The sequence below is a fragment of the Sinocyclocheilus grahami genome, unplaced genomic scaffold (genome assembly GCF_001515645.1).
Source record: "Sinocyclocheilus grahami isolate Dianchi unplaced genomic scaffold, SAMN03320097.WGS_v1.1 scaffold335.1, whole genome shotgun sequence".
Classification (NCBI taxonomy): domain Eukaryota; kingdom Metazoa; phylum Chordata; class Actinopteri; order Cypriniformes; family Cyprinidae; genus Sinocyclocheilus; species Sinocyclocheilus grahami.
Genome location: NW_015505514.1, coordinates 772,121 through 793,094, shown reverse-complemented (window position 1 = coordinate 793,094; position 20,974 = coordinate 772,121). Strand labels below are relative to the sequence as shown.

The following is a 20,974-nucleotide window of genomic DNA, read 5'->3' as shown; positions in this document are numbered from 1 at the left end:
ATGTACATGTTATAAATAAAGGATTTATTTTATGTTGTAAATCCCTTGTTCACATTTAAACAGGACATAATAGTATTAGAGTAGGTTGGACACTAGGTGGTGCCTTGAGGTAATTTTCACTATGCAATTGTCTACACAACGCAAGGCTGTCTAATTCTAAAAGTTAAAATATACATTTTTTATTTATTTTAATTGCACATTTAAATTAAACTGAAGGAAATTATAAATTTAAATGCTTAAGGATTATTTCAACCAAACATGAAGTGTGCCTGTGTGGAAAGTGACTGTGCATGGTCCTTCTTGGGTCTTTCACAAAAACGAGTGAGCGCAATTTAAAAAAGTTAAAATAGACCGTATATAATATGCACTGTTGCGTAGTATTAAAATTATAGCTTCAGATGCATGATATCTGTAGGGCCCTATGAAATCCGTTTTATTTTTCCCAAATTAGCCTAAGTTTAATTTTTTTCAGTTTTTATTTTTCGTTTTAATTTTTCTGGATGATTATATTAAATTTGAACAAAAAACATGTATAATTAATTAAAATCATGAAACTTTTAACAGCAGTTTAGGCCTATTAAAAGTTTAACAAAAATTACATTCTTAGGGCCCAAATTCTGCGCTTTCCATTTTAATTTTTCTGTATTCCATTTTAATGGTTTAATCAAAAATATATCTAATTAATTGAATTCATGAAAACAATCTGATAGACTGCAACGGTTGGACTTAAAAATCATCAAATGTGTTCTACTGAAGAAACAAAGTCACCTACATCTTGGATGCCCTGGGGGTAAGCAGATAAACATCAAATTTTCATTTTTGGGTGAACTATCCCTTTAAAAGATTTAACAAGTTGTGTTTATTAAGAGTGAAGAACATATAAAATGAACATTTAGAATATTTATCAAACATTTTACATTACATAAAAAAATGAAACAGTATTTAAAATATAACACTAGAAACAGACAGTATACTTTCATTCCTGACTTATAAACCTTTACCATATTTCTCGCAGAGTAACTATATTCCTTACATTTCCTTACTGTAGTAAAATCATGGTAAATAATCATAGTTTCATCAACCTAGCCTACTATTCAGCTGAAAATCATGTTTCTGTTTGGCATTTTTTATAGTATACATGAAACCATCTTCTGCTTAGTACCTTCACACCAGTATCTCTTTTGTAAGAATTTACATATTACATTGCATACAATTGCACTCCATGGATTATTCAAAATATATTTTTTTCTAAATATTATATTCATTTTCAAAATGTAAGTTTTTAATAAAAAGACTGATAGATTGTAGATGGGGTTTTGAGGAAGAATGGGCAGCTGGTATATTAATATAAAAGCTTGGTACTGTAACTGAACCATCTGCACGCAGAATTAAAATTAGAGATGTTAAATGGGCCTGAATAAACCCACAAACATTCTAGTTAACTAATTTACATGTGTCCATATGGACTGTAGTGAGGATAACTACAACAACGCAATTAAAATTAAAGTTGAAGGTGTCATTTGAGTTGTGCAATGAGCTGAGGAAAACTCCATTGTGTCAGAGTAGATGAGTGAAAGTACAGAGCATGACATTCCAGAGTTTATGGCCAAGCAAATGACTTTTTCTAAAATCATCGCTAGTAACTGTTTAACTGATCTTTGTAGAAAAGTGTCTATGATTGGACTTTTTGTACAGAAGTTTCTAGTGGACTGAATAATACAAATCATGACATCTAGTGGTCAAGAACCATAAACTAGGGGTTTTAAAGCAACCATAATTATTATTATTATTATTATTTTGCTTTTAAATATCAGTTTCAAAATCATTCTGATGGTTCACTGACATTTAATAAGCCGAATGACTTGTTTCTTTCCCAAACGTCTGTTCTGGGAGTTTGTAAATTTGGTGAGTGCTTACGAAATTCCGCAAAAAGGGTGAATTGCTTTATGCCACCAACAAATGAGCACATACAGCTATTACCACAGTGATATATTTACAACAGTGAATTCCACTCACTTAACTGTAAGGGGCTCAAAAGTCGCAAAAATAAACAAAACTATATACAGTTTCGTGTGCTACAGCAGTATTGCAGTTGGTCAGTTATTATTTTATCTTAAGCTAATAAAAAAAATGATAGTATGTGTTTAAAACAATACAAAATGTACTAAATATTTTGCACAGCTGAAGAAGAAGAAACACATTTTCAGGTAAATGTTTCTTTTTCCCAAACCACAATAAAATGTATTCAGTAAAATTAAAATATAATGCACAAGTATTTAACTTTGTACATTAATAGTATATTATTAACTATTGAATATAGCATTGTAATAAAGTATGTTTGACACTAGTATTGTACTATACATTTGTTTTATTTTATTTATATGGAATTTCAGTCATCTGTCCCACTATATGTATAAAGCTTGGCATTTTACAAAATAATGATTTTTTTTAAAGCCCTACACTCTTAAAAATAAAGGGTGTTTTTGTAATGTTGCAATAGAAGAATCATTTTTGATAATTTTCTCTATAGACGTTAAAGGTTCTTCATGGAACTATAGATGCCAATTAAGAACCTTTTAGGAGTGTAAAATTGTAAGCTTTTCTTCAAACACCTATGTATTTGTACAGCCTTACCTTAAAATCATGATCCAGGCTGTTACACAGCACCTGCCAGGGAGGAGTGTACTTGAACATGGTGTTTGCTGCAGTACTACCTGCTTTTTAGAGTTTGACAGGAAGACACTACTAGTGCATGCAGTTAACTCAATCCTGATGAGTCCAGTCTGTGGACGAAGATTCATTAATGAGAAAATGTTTTTTCATGTTCCATAATATACCATGAATCAAATATACCAATACACTAGCATGTGTCAGATATAAGATATTTTTCCTCATTTGGAATGACTCACCTCATCTTTTGCAGGCGCATGGATACAGCGAGACCATTGTGTCTAACAGCGCTGAAAAATACAGTGAAAGCAGGGTCCGGCCCACCCCATCAGTACTGCTGCAGGTGTCAGTCTAGTTTTTAGTCAGTCTTCATCCACTACCCATAAAAATTGTGTTTTGACACAATTGCTCTGGTAAAGCTCCTCCTCCAATATGGCCAAAAAGTGAGGTATCACATTAAGCAAAAATTCCCATAATGTGTGCGGGGTGACCTGGCCCATGGTCAAAGATTCAGTGCATGCATGCGTGTATAGGTGTGTGTGTCGATGAGTGTGCTGAGGGCAGGGATACCAGTCTGGAATGCTGCTATAATCAGCAACCTTGGGACAAAAGCTGAGAATACCTCTCTACTATCCCATAATGCACCTCATAGTTGCTCTGAAGCCTGGTCATTTAGTCATCGACAATGGCAGTGACAATATAGCTGTGACTCTCAGATAGCTCTGAATGGCAACAGTGGCATTAAATCAAGATTTTTTCCCCCTTACTTCTCTACTTTGTCCTCTAAAAATCTACTGGTTTGTGTCAGTTGTTGATTCAGTAACCAGTTTGATGATTTGTCAGACTGATTTAAACTGACAGCTGAGGGGTTTTTTTAACTATTCATTAAAGGAATAGACTGATAATAGCCATTTGTTCAGAAATCAAAGTACACATCTCATGCTGCATGTTTTCGATTCACTAAAAATCATGTGAGTCATGAGTTCGTGAATCAGACTACACTGGTCACACTGTATGTTTTTGATTCACTTAAAAGAACTGGCTCATAAGAGTCATTTGTTAGTGAATCTGACTATACTGGTTGTGCTGTACGTTTCTGATTCACTTAAAAGAACTGGCTCATAAGAGTCATTTGTTAGTGAATCTGACTATACTGGTTGTGCTGTACGTTTCTGATTCACTTAAAAGAGCTGGCTCATAAGAGTAATTTGTTAGTGAATCTGACTTTACTGGTTGCGCTGTACGTTTCTGATTCAATAAAAAGAACTGGCTCATAAGAGTCATTTGTTAGTGAATCTGACTATACTGGTTGTGCTGTACGTTTCTGATTCACTTAAAAGAGCTGGCTCATAAGAGTAATTTGTTAGTGAATCTGACTTTACTGGTTGCGCTGTACGTTTCTGATTCAATAAAAAGAACTGGCTCATAAGAGTCATTTGTTAGTGAATCTGACTATACTGGTTGTGCTGTACGTTTCTGATTCACTTAAAAAACAGACTCATAAGAGTAATTTGCTTGTGAATCATACTACACTGGCCATTCTGTATGTTGTTTTTACATGCTTTTATCCAAAGGGACTTACAAATGAGGAACATCACAAGCAATTTGTCAGAGAGCCAATAGTATGTATAGTATACAATGCCAGGTTTAGTAGAAAACTAGTGGCTGTGCTGTACATTTCTGATTCACTTAAAAGAACTGGCTCATAAGAGTCATTTGTTAGTGAATCTTGACTATACTGGTTGTGCTGTACGTTTCTGATTCACTTAAAAAACAGACTCATAAGAGTAATTTGATTGTGAATCATACTTCACTGGCCATTCTGTATGTTGTTTTTACATACTTTTATCCAAAGGGACTTACAAATGAGGAACATCACAAGCAATTTGTCAGAGAGCCAATAGTATGTATAGTATACAATGCCAGGTTTAGTAGAAAACTAGTTTGTGCGCGCACCCTGTGAGGACAACTCAACAGAAAGCCGTTTCTTGCCATTATTTCACTCTGCATGATATTTTTATTGCATCTCATTCAATACAGACTGCAAACTCATGTTGACAAAATGAATCTGTTGTTGTGGTGTTGAAGTTTGCACCAAAAATGCAGAGCAGGAAATAGATCATAAGCAGCACATTTTCTGTTATTAAAGAAAACAAGACAGAGGCAGTGATTTCCGTAAAGCACGTCACATTTTAATGTCTCGTTCCAACTCTTTCTACAGCTCTGTCAGGTTGATAAGAAAGCAGACCTTCACAACGCACAGACAACAGTGGCAGTAAGAGCACACACACTCATTATCAGGAGAACCAATACGAGAGGAACCTGGTTATATGTCCCTGCATTCTCCTCTGTTCTATCATGCCTTTGAACTCAGCTTGTCATCAAGGGTTAGGGGTTCAAGCACAGGGACATTATCTAACATGGAAATGGATATGTAGATATGTGTGATTTATGTACTTATAAAAGCATGCAACTATACAAAAGAGAAATGCCAGGCCCGTGGCCAGACAACAAGGCATTCAGGGGTGAGGAACATGTTGGAACTGGAATGTTAGTACTGACAGACAGTAAGGTGAGTGGCAAAAGTGTGAGGCAACCATTAAACTCAGTGATGCAAAGACTTTAAAGGAAGCTGCCCAGATGAGCAATGGGAGGAAAGCAAACTGGTTCTTAAACTATGAATTATAACCTCACTGATGCTGCTTTACATCCAAATAGTGTGTACATGGATAAGTGAATGTATGGAAGCATGATGGAACACGATAAACGAAAAAGAACTGGCTCATAAGAGTCATTTGTTAGTGAATCTGACTATACTGGTTGTGCTGTACGTTTCTGATTCACTTAAAAAACAGACTCATAAGAGTAATTTGATTGTGAATCATACTTCACTGGCCATTCTGTATGTTGTTTTTACATGCTTTTATCCAAAGGGACTTACAAATGAGGAACATCACAAGCAATTTGTCAGAGAGCCAATAGTATGTATAGTATACAATGCCAGGTTTAGTAGAAAACTAGTGGCTGTGCTGTACATTTCTGATTCACTTAAAAGAACTGGCTCATAAGAGTCATTTGTTAGTGAATCTGACTATACTGGTTGTGCTGTACGTTTCTGATTCACTTAAAAAACAGACTCATAAGAGTAATTTGCTTGTGAATCATACTACACTGGCCATTCTGTATGTTGTTTTTACATACTTTTATCCAAAGGGACTTACAAATGAGGAACATCACAAGCAATTTGTCAGAGAGCCAATAGTATGTATAGTATACAATGCCAGGTTTAGTAGAAAACTAGTTTGTGCGCGCACCCTGTGAGGACAACTCAACAGAAAGCCGTTTCTTGCCATTATTTCACTCTGCATGATATTTTTATTGCATCTCATTCAATACAGACTGCAAACTCATGTTGACAAAATGAATCTGTTGTTGTGGTGTTGAAGTTTGCACCAAAAATGCAGAGCAGGAAATAGATCATAAGCAGCACATTTTCTGTTATTAAAGAAAACAAGACAGAGGCAGTGATTTCCGTAAAGCACGTCACATTTTAATGTCTCGTTCCAACTCTTTCTACAGCTCTGTCAGGTTGATAAGAAAGCAGACCTTCACAACGCACAGACAACAGTGGCAGTAAGAGCACACACACTCATTATCAGGAGAACCAATACGAGAGGAACCTGGTTATATGTCCCTGCATTCTCCTCTGTTCTATCATGCCTTTGAACTCAGCTTGTCATCAAGGGTTAGGGGTTCAAGCACAGGGACATTATCTAACATGGAAATGGATATGTAGATATGTGTGATTTATGTACTTATAAAAGCATGCAACTATACAAAAGAGAAATGCCAGGCCCGTGGCCAGACAACAAGGCATTCAGGGGTGAGGAACATGTTGGAACTGGAATGTTAGTACTGACAGACAGTAAGGTGAGTGGCAAAAGTGTGAGGCAACCATTAAACTCAGTGATGCAAAGACTTTAAAGGAAGCTGCCCAGATGAGCAATGGGAGGAAAGCAAACTGGTTCTTGAACTATGAATTATAACCTCACTGATGCTGCTTTACATCCAAATAGTGTGTACATGGATAAGTGAATGTATGGAAGCATGATGGAACACGATAAACGAAAAGGGTTTTTTTACATTCATGTTGACCTCATTTGACTCCCGGACTTCTGAATACACACAGACACTGATTTCCACAGAGTTCATCCCAGCAATTTGGGCAACTAATGTGACTAAAATATGAGAGATATATGACATATTAACCAACATAAATCATGAATACGACCACACAGACACAAAACACACACACATTTCATCTAGCAGACCTCTACCAGCTAGCCGTGCCACGTAATTTCGTTCTCCTAAAATTAGTTAATAATTTGCCATCAAATTAAATTGATTAAGCAAGCAATTTATAAGTAAGGTACAAAACAATTTTAACATTCATTAACAAACCCTCCAATGTAACATAAAGGTGCATTTAGTAGTTTGGTGCTAATTAAAGTTTTACACATAAATTGTGTTTTTAAAGAGTCTGAATGGTGTAAACTCACATGAGATGAAGACTGTACTCATAAAAGATTTCTATAAAAAGTGTTTGTTATCTTATGTTGTGTATTGTTCCCACCAAAATGTATTTTGGCCTGCTGAAATGACATGAGCCGCAGTGTTTCATTAAGTTTCACAGCCGCTGTAGAGGCACTATAATGTAGAGTTGTTTGGTGATGCAAAGAGCGAGAATCAGAACATTGTGCTTTACCAGCGGCAGCAATGTTAGAATCAGTACCTGTATGTAGTCATCAGAGAAAATAAGCTTTTCGAAACAGAATTGAGTGAACCAACTGATTCGCAAAATGATTCAATTTCAAATCTCATAAAAGTGCTGGTCAAAGTAGTGTAAATGCAATGCGAACACAGCCGAAACGTGCATAAAGACGCCTTTTACAAACAAATTACAACCGCTTTAATTACTGAAATATCATTTAATATGAAAGATCTGTGTAATTTATTATAATTCTGTATGCTTGTTTTAGGCAGGATTTGGCTATTTAGTCCAATTAGAAATAATTAACTATCATCCTATTTTTTCATTATATACGCAAGGTAATTAAAATTCGTTAAAAATGAGCCTACATTATAAACCTGACCCTAGACACTGGTTAATGTGCTCCAGATCAGAATTTCAAATGTTTTAAAGCAAAGGTTTGATGTAATGAAGCCAGTTTCATACGTTCATCAAGCAATGTTTGAAAAGCTCCCATAACTACCTATAGCATACGGCCAAAGAAGCAGAAGAAATGGTCTGAAGCCCAAAGACAAAGACAAAAAAACAGCCATAAATATCAGTACGGCAAGATTTGACGAGGGAGAAAAATCCTAAGTAGCGATGCAGGAGTTGCTTCTTTTTTTGTTGGACAGGTAAGGGAATTAAATCATTATTGTGTAAACCGCCCTCTAAAACCCAATGGTATCAGTGTAATTTACATATAACTAGATATCCGACGTTGACTGTGACTACTTAATGCACCTTTAATGTTACTAACATTTTTTTTCTGTTATGGAAAACATGAACATAAATTTAAGTTAGCACCAGTCGATCACTCTTCCACAAACACACAGGCTACAAAAAAAATATGCCTTTTGTTTTTACTGAAGCATTTGGCATCATTTTTCAACATTGATAATAATAAGTTTCTTGAGCATCGAATCAGTATATTAGAATGGTTTCTGAAGGATCATGTGACACTGAAGACTGGAGACATGATGCTGAAAATTCAGCTTTGCATCATAGGGATAAATTACATTTTCAAATATATTCAAATAGAAAATATTATTTTTAATTATAATAAAAAAAATAACTTTTTACTGTATGTTTGTTAAAATAAATATATGTAAACCTAAATTTAAATGGCCATGAGTAGAGAAATAGCCTATGTTTTTTTTTTGTTTTTTTTGTCAAATAAATGCATCCTTGGTGAACAGAAGAGACTTAAAATACAGTAGTGTAGGGAATCCAGTAAGGATTTGTAAAATGATTTAGACAACTACACCTCAATTACAGCTGCACGTTTGTAAGGAAAAAAAAATGCTAACTTTACTTTTTTTGTAAACTTTTTTTTTTCTTCATTACAAACTGAGGGATGAGTCAAAACTGTTTTCTGCAGTATTTTGTGTAACTATTTTCCTGTATGATGGTCACTCAGTTTTATTAAAACAATCCCTTCATTTCTAAGCAAATGCGTGTGCTCTGTCAATCCCACAGGTTTTATTCCTAATTAAAAAAAACTAAATAAAAATTATTGAAATACTTCTCACAGCTTCATCAGTAATAAATACAGTGCAGTGCACAATGTTGAGATTTTCTTCAAAGTTTTCTTTTGAGGTGAAAGTGAAAATACTTTGTAGTGCACGCAACATATGCACATACAATTATGTGACAAATTGGAATCATTCAAAAAATGAAAATGCTAATTAAATGGGCTTGTTTGATAGTGATCCGTTCAGTTCAGTTAAAAGGTCAAATCGTCATGCTTCTCTCACAGGAGTGCAAATGATGGGTTTCATTTCAGCCACAATAAATCCCCCCCCCCAAAAAGCGTAAAATTTAAATGAGGTTAGAAAGGATCAAGGGGAAAAGATAAAGTAATAGCAAAAATATAAAACGGGTAAAAATCAATTAAAGAAACAACAGCTTCTATCAAAAGATACTGAACTTTTATTCCTTTCAGCCTTGCTATTGTTCTCTCTGCATGTTGTTGCATTTCATCAGTAAAGTCCGTGTTTGGGAGGGCGCGTTTGGGCTCACATGATGGTGCAGCACTTGCAGGGTTGTTTCTCCTTGCTTTTGACCTCAGCAGCGCCCCCTTCTGGCTGCCCCGACTCGCCTGCTGCCTCTTCAGCCTTCGGTGGCTCTGCTGAGCTGCCATTAGGGGGCGCCTGTTCCTGCTTGCTGTCACTGGTGGCGGTCTTGGCATCTCCGTCCTCGATGAGCACCACCTCAGCCTTCACAGTCGTGCTCTCCAGCCCCAAAACCTTCTTTGTTTCATCCTCGTCCTCAACGCTCTGGTAGCCCATGAAAACCATCGTAACTGGGTTCTCCGCGCTGGCCCCGCCCACTTCTGTCTGAGGGGCTGCGGGTTTGGCTTCTACACCTGTGATCTCCTTTATTTGGGCTGCGGTTGGGACTACGTCTTTCTCTACCTTCTCCACCTTCTCGGCCTGCCCTCGCTCCAGTTGCGGTGTTGTCTTGCTGCTCTCGCTCATGGTCACCTCATCGGCCTTGTGGAGAAGCTCGTCCACCTCTGAAGAGCTGAGCTGGTGAACGCCATTGGTTACTGCACCGTCCACACTGCGCACCTCATGCACCACTGCATAGAGAAAAACAAGACGGACTCAATCAGGAAAGACTCACTCAGAGACTTCTTTGACTGACTGCTCTTCATCTCAAGGCTGACATGGCAGAGCATTATCAACTCCAGCATTTGTGGGTCAACGACAAATAAGAGGGTCCAACACTGTAAAAAAAGTTTTCAAAGTTAAATAAAACAAAGATTATTGGAGTACTTTTTACAGGAAGATATTATTTCAGTCTTTCAAGTCTTTCCACTTGAAAATTTCGAGTTCTGTTCACATTCTATGTGCTGTAACTGGCTAGCAATTTCTGAATAAAAATTGTTGACACTTTTTTTTTTTTTTTTAAGATCAAGAAATGGAAAAAAGAAAAGGAAAATATTTTTATCTTGCTGGTTTCTTTTATCTTTTTTAGTTTTTTTACATTCTCAACAATGTAAAGAAAAATGTATTTTAATTAAATTATTTAATTGAAAATGAAATAAATGTCATTTGGAATAACCATCAATAAAAAGTACTAACATACTTTGAATAAGTGCACACATCCTAATAATTTAAAGATTTTACTTTTTCACAAATATAGTTAATTCTTCACTCACAAAAATGTAGTTTTTGGGAAGTTTGCAGGGGTCCTTTCTATTTTACAATTTCTTGTGCATGTTTTTTGACGTTATAACACCAAATGACTTTTTGGGGGGGAAAAGCTTTTCAAATATTTAGATTATTAAAAAAAATAATAATAATTTTTTCTTTATTTTATCAGGGCAGTTGTATCATCCCAATATTGCAAATATATATATACACACATTTAGAAATTTAAAATGTCAAAATATTAAATGTATAAATTATTTAAAATGTATTTTTAAACAAAGCAAAACAAACCAAAAAGAAGATCCAAACAAAAGTGAGCAACATGTCATTGACCCTTGTACCTTCTTGCAGATTGTAATAAACACAGGGTGACCATAGTCCTTTTTTTCACATACACGTCCTGGCTGGGATTTCTAAATTGGCTAAAAGGTCCAGGTTTTGGCTATGTTTTCCAATTGATGGTCTCTCTACAGTCCTATATATTTGCATATGACAGTTCTCTGTAGATCCCGCCTTCTCGCCATGATTGATCGATGTATAATGCCGGCACGCTATTGGTCAAACTACTTTTCAGTCATTACCTTCACCAAGTGTGAAAACAACAGGAAAACAAAGCCAAAACCCAGATACTGACCAGGACATGTCTGGAGGGAAAAAAGGGTGTATGGTCACCCTAAATAAACAGCACTGATGCCATACTTGACAATGCCTATATGAATCCTTTATATAGTGTGTTACAGCAAACTTCTAGCCAACGTTGCAGCACATTCGCCACATATTTACTGTAGGTTTGCTGTAAGAATTTCTACAAAGGAATACTTTATAAAATGAAAAGCATAGTGTGCCCAGTTAGTGACTACAGTTAGCATGGTCTTTTAAGGTTGTGCATCAAGTGCACTTCACTTGCTAGAAGTGCTCACTTGACTGAGGGATCAAACACAGGGAAAGTGTGGCAAGCTGAATAAACAGAGCAGGAAGCAAGCAATGCTACTGGTGTTAGCAGTATAAACAGATGCAATATGAGTGAAACAAGTATTTTAATAGGGTGACCATACGTGCCATTTTCCCAGGACGCGTCCTTGGAAAATGGCACGAATGGTCACCCTAATTTTAATCATCTGTAAACTTATGGAGAATATATTTAATATGTGCTCAATTTATAGTTTCATTGTGTGACACCACTGGAAAGCGTGAGAAGTCAGGCTGGGGGCTCGTGGCTAAGCTTGGCAGCAACATGCCCAAGACTAGCAGTCAAGTTGCAGGGTGACCAAATGAGAGTTGAACTCTGCCAGAAAATAATGATAAGAGTCAACAAAAATCAGGGGTTTGTGGTAACCCTGCATCTAAAGCCATGCTTCTCTCTTTACGAGAAGTGACCAGCGTTTGATGACACATCAAGTGTGTTACTTCTAAAACTGACAAATGTAAGATTCAGATGTTGATACAAGTTAACGCTACAGTAACTCATCCTAATGTCATTCCAAAACCCATTTGACTGACTTTTTTTGGTGGAACCTGAAAGAGATGTTTAGCTGAATGTCCGAGCAACTCTCTTCCATACAGGGTCTGTCAAGCTTCAAAAAGGACAAAAAAAGTACCATGGAATCAGTTCATACGACTCATGCTCATCTTTTAAAACAACACAAGCTTTGTCTGAGGAACAGACTTTAATTTACAACCCAGACTCACTGGAAAATGTGCCAGTGGTAGTATTTCTGCAAAATATTACATTGTTTCTTGCATCTTTTGCAATACTTTCCAGATGAAATGTCCAGTGAGTGGCACTAAAAGTGTTCAGTTTTTTTTCTCCAAAACAGATGAATGTGAATCTGGCGCTGGTTGTTGTACGTATTGGGATATTTTGGAAATGGATTTTCCAGTGAGTGGCACTAAAAGGAAAATGCTCTATTAACGTAATCTTAAAATAATGTACCATCTACACTAAACCTAAGCGTTAGTGAGCAAACATGAGATAAAAATGCATTTGCTGAAGCATCCATGTCATTTTAGCTTGTTAATACTTTTAAGTTTATTAATCAATAATCTACCTCTGTAATCATGATTTGTGAGAAAGCACAAAGTTGTTAGTATTTTACTGCCATTAGTGTTCATTTTAACTGGAAACTGCAGGTAGATAACGTTTTTCCAATGAGTCTATGTTATAAATTTGGGATGCTTTCCCTCCACCAGCTCTTCACGTAAATTTTAATATACCACTTGAAGATCGATCATGCCAGGTTTGACCTCAATGATGCTGATTGGAAATGGTTTTCACGTGTCACATGACCCACGACGACAGTAAACTAAAATATGTGATAGTGAGAATAAAATATGAGAGCCAGGGACAGATTAACGCACGGGTTTTAAGCAAAGTGGATTTTGAATGCAGCTTCCAAAAGACCAAAAATGGCTGACTAATATTTTTTATATAGCTGATATGATTAGAACGTTCAGTGCGGCACAGAATCAGCTGCCAAATTCAAATCTGCTTTCGTGCTTTGGCTGGCGCTGAGCCGACGTGTTCTTACAGTGCTGCGCATTATAACCAATCACACAGGATTCTGTTGAGCTTATGAATGCAGTGGCCAATCAGAGGCATTCAGATGAGTCATCGCTGAAAAGCCCGTGTTTTGTTCAGTGTGCGCTCGCTGACTGAATGCTGCTCTCTGGCGAATTCTCTCATCATAAACAAAGTGCAGATGTGTGTACGATGTAAGTAAGATATTCATTTCACAGTATAAACAGCTTCAGTGATTATAATGGGAGTTGTTGAGAGTGCTTGAACTCTGTCTAGACTGAAGTTAATATTCTTTGATAAAGCCAATATTCTTTGCTCTCTTTATGTACAATGAAAGTGTTATAATTAGTAACTTAATTTTTTTATTTAAATTTACGTTAAATACAAAGTCAGTCGTATTAAAAATATTCTATGATATGACACCCATATCTACAAGTTAAAAGACGGGTTTTATGCATAGGCTAGTTAATAGATTACACTAATATTAGGCTACTTTTCCCATAGCCCATTATAGATAAACTAACATGATCTATAAATGTGCAAAATGCATTTACTTATATTTGAGAATCGTGATATTTTATGATATAGTTAACAAGTTTGGGAAAATCTCGATTAAAAAAGGAACAAAATTTCAACCGAGGGGGGCCTTTAATCGGTCCGATCCCAGGGCACCGCTGTGTCATAATCCGTCCCTGATGAGAGCTAAGGAAGAAAGTCATACGGGTTTGGAAAAAATGGTGAATGGTGACATTTTTTGGGTTAACTGTTCTTGAATAAACCAAAATGATATATAAACATCAAGTTTGGTCACATAAGAGAAACTACAGCTTATGTTCTAAACACTTTTCCTCATTTCCATAATATGTTTTAAGTAAACATATACACTTCTCGTAAAGCAGGCACTAGCAAAGCCTCGCACGCCTCCTCTATCGCCAGCCACCTTTCTGTTCATCCTCATAGACCTTGATGCCCTGCTGCGAGAGGTCTTTGGGGAGCAGTGTGTTAGTGGACAGGACTTTGGTCTTGCCCGTCACCAGGTCCTTCTCAACTGTGATCTCTACGGAGTACATCGCTGCAGTGCCAACGAAAGAACACATTACCATCCAGCAATGATGCAATGTCACACTCACATAAAGTCACTGAACACACATACACACGCTGTTTGGGCCAGCTGCTTTCTATATTCAAACAGCCAGTCAGATGTGATTTTTTGAGACTGTGTCTTGAGCACTATGACATTAATAATGCAGAGTGAGGTGTGCAACGACAGTATGACTGACAGGCGCTACATGGTGTTTTTTCTGTTCTAATGTAATGTATGATAAATGATCTTAATTAGAGAAATAATTGTAACTTTAGATTTTTGTACAGAAAAATAAGAAACTATATTTAAATAATGAGAACGTAATTCCTTATATAACATGTTTTATATATTGAAAAAATACATAATATAATATATTTTTATATTTTATAAGAATAATAAATAGGTGTATATATATATATATAAAAAATCTTTATTTTTTATTGTTTGTTTTAATTCTTAATATCTCAATTATAGGCTAATAGATTAATTATTATCAATTATAAGACAATTGAATCAGTCCTGTTTCATTTTCATTGATTTTTAGTATGTTTCTAGTCAATTTCAATTTTCCTTTGTTCTAGTTCCTACCAATCTTTAGTCGTCATGGTTTCTGAGTTGATGGTGTCATTCTGTTCAGGTGTGCTTCGTTAATTAACCTTCTATCTCTGTGTACTTAAGCTCCTCTCGTTTCAGTTCAGTTGGTCCGGTCTCGTCTGTGTTTTGGTTGTGTTTAGTTTGCATGCCTTGTTTGGATTCTCTTCAGTGTGGATTATTAAAGACTTTTGAATCTTCATCTTCTTCTTTGAGTGCTTTTAACAATCAAGTTGTGACAGTAGACCGGACCCTCAAAAATGAGAAGATTAATGGAAATTGCATCCATTAATGTTGTCCCACGGGGGAGCAACAATGTTTATTTTTCAAATTGGCCGAAACCTGGAGGGCTACGTGGAGGAGTTCCTCAACACCTGCCACCATGCCAGCTGCGATGACGTCTGCCTGATGGGGGGATTTCGGTGTGGACTGGACGATGACATTCACTTCGTCATGTCCCAGGGTGGCCCTGGTTGGACCCTTAAGGACTACATCAGCTTCGCACTGGATGGAAGCAGATGTCGACTACAACATCAACGTCCAGCCTCACCTTGCAGACGTCTCGAAGCCTGACCCAGAGCCCAGCCCGTCACCACCTCGATCGACAAATTTCACACCAGAGCCCCCCGCAGACAGGAAGCTTCCGCCTGCCACGACTCGTGAGCCTGTGCCCGAGGAAAGGAGGACAGTGCACGCCATCACCCCGGGGCCCAAGCACCTTAATGAGTCTGACCAGGGGTGTGAGCCGGCGTCATCGTCCATCGCAGTGGGTGTCCTCATGGAATAAGAATTTGGAAAATGTGCCTTTTCTTTTTATGCCCCTTGGGCTTGGAATGATCTGCAAACTGTAGTTAGACTAGAGATACTGCCATCCCAGAGAAGTTTTAAAGTGTCTTTTGCAAACTGTTTTAAAGGAGTCTTGTAAGTGTTTTTCTTGATATTACTTTTATTGTTTTGTATGAGTATTGTTTGTTTTTTTTTTGTTTTGTTTTTTTTGTGTGCCGTTTTGACCAGGTCTCCCTGGAAGAAGAGATTGTGATGTCTCAATGGGATTCTCCTAGCAAAATGTTTCAAATGTCTGTTTTGATTTGTATGATTAAAGATATTTAAGTTTCATGTAATAAAAACTTATTTGAAAAAATTATTTCATGGTTAGAACATAATGCATACCATAGAGGGTATTTTTGAATCTTCTTCGTGGAAATCGCATCATATGACCCCTTTAACAACCAAGTTGTGACATCAATTATTAAAGATTTTTGTATAGATTTTTTTGTATAGATATACATATCTATACAAAAATCTAATTATAACTGATATTAAGAATTAAAACAAAAACATACAATAAAAAATAAATACAACAAATTTGATATATAGATATGCCTTTTTATTCTTTAAAATATATATATAAAAACTATATATTATGAATTTTTTTAGATATATATATTTATTTTTTTGTGTTAATTCTATCAGAATTAACACAAATGAAATTAAAACTGTGAAATAGTTTCAGAGGCAATACTGCCATGGTAACCTGATCCTTTGGTAGTATAACTTCTAAAAATAACTTTTTGTTAGATGTTTTTCTGCTTTTCGACTTTGAGTGAGAGATGATGTGGTGTGTATGCCAGACACACAAAGACACACAGACAAGCAAACACACATCAGCTGAGAGAACAGAGAATTGGAAGACAAGATTAGATGAAATCAGCACAGGATTAGTAAGTTTAAAACAGTAACGTAGGACAATATTTGTGAGTTGGAAACCCACAAGTGTTTATATAGAAAGCGTTCTGTTTTATCTAGTCATATATTTCAGTCCAAAATGCAGCAGAGACACACATACCCTCCCAAGTAACCAGAGGGAACACACAGTTACCAAACAGATACTCACCCACAGAAAAACTGTCAGTAAACATCTTTACACTTATCTGTCTACAGAGCCGAATTTAAATCTTAATGTGAAAAGACAGAGCAGTTTAAGTGCTTCTAAACAAGAATAAACAAATACATTTCTAAATTTCTAAATCTGTTTCTTAATGATATTAATGCTTTTGAATTGAATAGCAAACTTACTGTGATGTATATGTGTGTTTTTAGGGTTTTCTGCAAAGGGACAGTTAAGGTTTGAGAAACACTGATCTACTGCAGTGCTTTTTAAAAATGTGTCTAAGGCCATGTCCACACGTACACGGGTATTTTTATAAATACGTTTTTCCTTATTCTGTTTTTTAAAAAATCTCAGTCCACATGAAAACACAAAAGCATGTTATGAAGCACTGTCAAGAGCATGCCTAACCAACAGGTGGCGATATAATCTCAACCGTAAAGCCATGTTGGCCAATCAGAAGCCTGAAAAAGTTTCCAGCAGGCGGAGATAACAGCGCAGGTTCCGACGTCACAAGCCAAAAACCCCATCCACACGGAGACACATTTAGCTGTATACGCATACATTTTGTATCGCATAGGCGTTTCGACTGAACGAAAGTCTTTTTATTAACTAACATTAACACAGATTAATAAATGTATATCGTTCCATGTTCGTGTGTATACCGCGCGCAAGGTTTATGTGCATAGTCCAAGTCTACTTCTCTGTTTTTAGTGTATCCCTGTGGCAGAATTACAGCGCCACATGCTGGTCTAGCATGTATACTACAGTGTTTTGTGTCGGTTTTGTGGTTTCGTGTGGATGCAGATATTTCTTGAGACAAGGGGGGAAAAAAAGATCGGATAGGGAAAGCTCTGGCTTCATGTGGACGTAGCCTAAATGTGTACTTTTCGGACCCAGAGACAACCCTAACTTTCACATGGCGTCTATTTCCATCATTATGTGGTCTTTATCTCAGAATTAAAGAGCTCAAGGGTAAACATAGCAGGAAGAGTGTGTGATCTCTGCGTGAGCTACGGTTGGACCACTTACCTGCTCTCATCATGTCAGAGACACCTCCGGATTTCTCCAGACGAGGGCTGACGTGAACTTTGACCTCTAATTGGGTCATGAATGAGGACACAGAAGGACAGAGAATGATAAGAAGGTATAAGAAGCAAGAGTGACGAATAGGAGGGAGAGAGGGACAATGGGAAGGAGGAAGTACTACAGTAGACACAAGACTGACTGCAATGTCCTTCACTGCAGTCGATATGTCAAGCATAACTGCAGAAACTCATCTTTTGGCTAACGTATAAACCGCTGCTCTTGAGATTTAAATTTGATCAAATGTTGCTCATGAAAAGGCAATTATAAGAGGTGTTTCTGGTGTCATGATGACGTTACCTTTTACAGAGTCTGTCACAACCTGCAAAAAGAAAGAGAAAACGGTGTTCAAATCTGATTGATCCAAACTATACATGTTTGAATTAAACATGAATTATCCGAATACAGTCTTCAGTCATATATAAGTTTGTTATTGTAAACACATCATTTTGTCTGTTTACTACAGGAGTAATATATCAGATTAATGTTGAAGGGTCATGAAATGCAGTTTCAGATTTTATTATGTTTCTCTGGGTTTAAGTTTGCAATTTTTTTGAACCAAAAAAAAACAAAAACTCATTTTCAAGGGAAAGGGTCCCACCCCAATGATAGCGTTTGAGTGTAGAATACATACACACATAAAATGCTAGCTATGAAATTAGCCTTAAAAATGCAAAAGAGTCAGCCGTGTAATTCCATAAATGTTTCAAATGTAATTTCCACCACCATCATTTCCATCGCAGAATGCTATTTAATAATGGTTCTTATTACTATCAAAATAAATAATATAAATTATATTATAATTAATAAATAAATCATTTTATAAAATCAAATAGTAGTATTATTTTATTTACTTCCTATTTTATTATTTTATATTAATATGTAAAAACTGATTTTCTGGCTAATATTTTGTAGACACCTGATGTGTTTTTTTCAATGTTCTTTTATGAATAGAAAGTTCAAAAGGACAGCATTAATTAGAAATAAACATTATAAATGTCTTCACTGTCACTGCTAAATAGAAGCATTCATTTCTTTTTGGATTACTTTTACATATAAGAATATATCATGTATAATGAATAGATTATTTAATTAATAAATATTGCTATATATATTATTAAATAATGTAAGTAATAAAATAAATATGTAAATCTTCATTATTTACACATTTTTAGGCTACTGGAACACAATACATCCTTTGAGGCGTGATGAAAATGATTCTGCTTCATAAAAATGATTTATGATTTTCAGGAAAAAAGCCAATTGTCCTAAGATGTGTATACTCTAATTGAAATTATTAGTCATTAGCAGGTGTGTTTTCTCATTCTATGTCATTTGAATGGCAGTAGCCTCAACATTTCAAGATATTTAGGTGCCTCAACATATAATTCATGTGCTTTCTTTCTGCAAGAACATGTAAGAGGATTAGTAAATAAGTATTTATCTGTCATGAACAAAAACCATATGTGGATCTGTTTTGCCATTATAAGCGTTTCCATAGAAACTGATCATTTGGACTTGACCTCTAAGTTGCCGTTTCTTATTTGCAGTAAATCTATTCAAATAAAAATACTTTGAACAACAGTCCTGATGACAAAACACATAAACGGTAAGTGCTAGAGCTCAGCAGGCACTGGACAGTGACATATGATGTACTTTAGAAGAGCGAGAGAAAAGACTAATCAGAGAAAATAATTAGTGTTGCTATGGAATCCGCTCTGAATGCAGCACCAGTGAGGGCAAAAGCCTGTCAGTCCTGAATGTTTAGTGCTTGCTGCTTGAGTGAGACTGATTCCTGCACAGTAAGCACTGAGACCCATCGCTTCCCTTAATCAAGATGGCCTTTGTGTAGCTGGACATGAGACGGTCCCCCATTGTGTGTCATGCTTTAAAGGTTCGAGGATCCCCTGCTGCCTGCCCTGGTGTGAAGTTCATGGGCTAGAAAGAGCTGCCGGTCAGAACTCACCGTTTTTTCGACTGTCTTGGTGTTGACTTCCTGTACTGCGTCTGACAGGTCCTCTTTGGTGGATGTTGCAGACACAGCTGTCTCTAGCTCCTCCAGCTCTCTCTCCAGTCTGTGCTCGAGAGAGAGAGAGACAAAGACAAGATGGATATTCAGTTAATAAAGCACATTTTTAGGTTACCTATAAAACATTTTTACATCTAAATGGTTTATCTTAAGATGAGGGGGGGAAAGCAGTTGTTTCTAAGAAACAGTAATATTAATTGTTATTATAATAATACATATAGATACCATCGTCAGTGTCACATGGTCCTTCAGAAGTCATTATAATATGCTGATTTGGTGCTCAGTTATTAATAATAAAGTTCTTATTATTATCAAAAGAAATTAATATTATAAATGCTATTATTTTATATTATTATGTAATGTAAAATAGCTTTTGCTGCTTAATATTTTTCAATATTAAAGTCAAAAGAACAGCATTTATTTTAAATAGAAATCTTTTGTTACATTCCAAATGCCCTTCCTTTCACTTTTGATTAATTTAATGCATCCTTGAATAAAATTATTAATTTTTATTACGTAATTATTTTTTGTATTACATTTACATATACAAATATATGATGTATAATTAATATATGAATTCATTAATAAATATTGCTATATAAAATATTCAATAATATTAGTATATATATATATATATATATATATATATATATATATATGTGCATCTGTTCTCAATCATCTTTACTATTTATTATAATTTATTGCTATTATTTACACAATTTCTGTAGGTGAGGGAAAAATAATGTAAAATTTTATAATTATAAATAAATAAATTGATTGATTGATTTGCACAAATTAATCATACAGTAAATATATTACTATATATTGTATAACATTTTATATACCGTATTGACCCGAATATAAGACAATGTTTTTTTCTTGGAAATACATCTGAAAAAAACGCGGTCGTCTTATATTCAGGGTCTAGACTTTGACATGTCAATAATACACCCACAACAATAGGTGCTGCCAAATACGCATAAAACGAGTGTGCCATGAAATACGTAATGTAATGCGTGTTGTAAGCGAGTAAAAACAAAAGAAAAAGAAAAGCTTACAGCTGCATGAGTCGTGACTGTCACGTTAGCCTGATGGGACCAAACTCCCTTTGTGATTTTAAAACATAAGACAGTACCCAGATTTGAAGACTACAGTAAAATT

The 20,974-nt window shown here is 35.8% G+C and overlaps 2 protein-coding genes across 3 annotated transcripts in view; both read right to left on the bottom strand.

The window, feature by feature from the left end:
• LOC107602807 (mitotic interactor and substrate of PLK1-like) overlaps positions 1-3,071 on the bottom strand; it is a 12,579-nt gene extending 9,508 nt beyond the window's left edge. The window contains exons 1-2 of the mRNA XM_016295394.1: positions 2,910-3,071; positions 2,635-2,783 (exon numbers count right to left, since the gene is read on the bottom strand). Coding sequence (XP_016150880.1) covers positions 2,635-2,694 — 60 coding nt within the window. The 5' untranslated portion in view covers positions 2,695-2,783; positions 2,910-3,071. The remainder of the gene's footprint in view (positions 1-2,634; positions 2,784-2,909) is intronic.
• A 5,806-nt stretch (positions 3,072-8,877) lies between these two features.
• LOC107602806 (paralemmin-1) overlaps positions 8,878-20,974 on the bottom strand; it is a 24,195-nt gene continuing 12,098 nt past the window's right edge. Inside the window, exons 4-8 of one of the 2 annotated variants that reach the window (XM_016295392.1) lie at positions 19,751-19,859; positions 18,085-18,106; positions 17,731-17,796; positions 14,076-14,207; positions 8,878-10,043 (exon numbers count right to left, since the gene is read on the bottom strand). In XM_016295392.1, coding sequence (XP_016150878.1) covers positions 9,478-10,043; positions 14,076-14,207; positions 17,731-17,796; positions 18,085-18,106; positions 19,751-19,859 — 895 coding nt within the window. In that variant the 3' untranslated portion in view covers positions 8,878-9,477. The remainder of the gene's footprint in view (positions 10,044-14,075; positions 14,208-17,730; positions 17,797-18,084; positions 18,107-19,750; positions 19,860-20,974) is intronic. The other variant, XM_016295393.1, reaches the window with a different exon arrangement.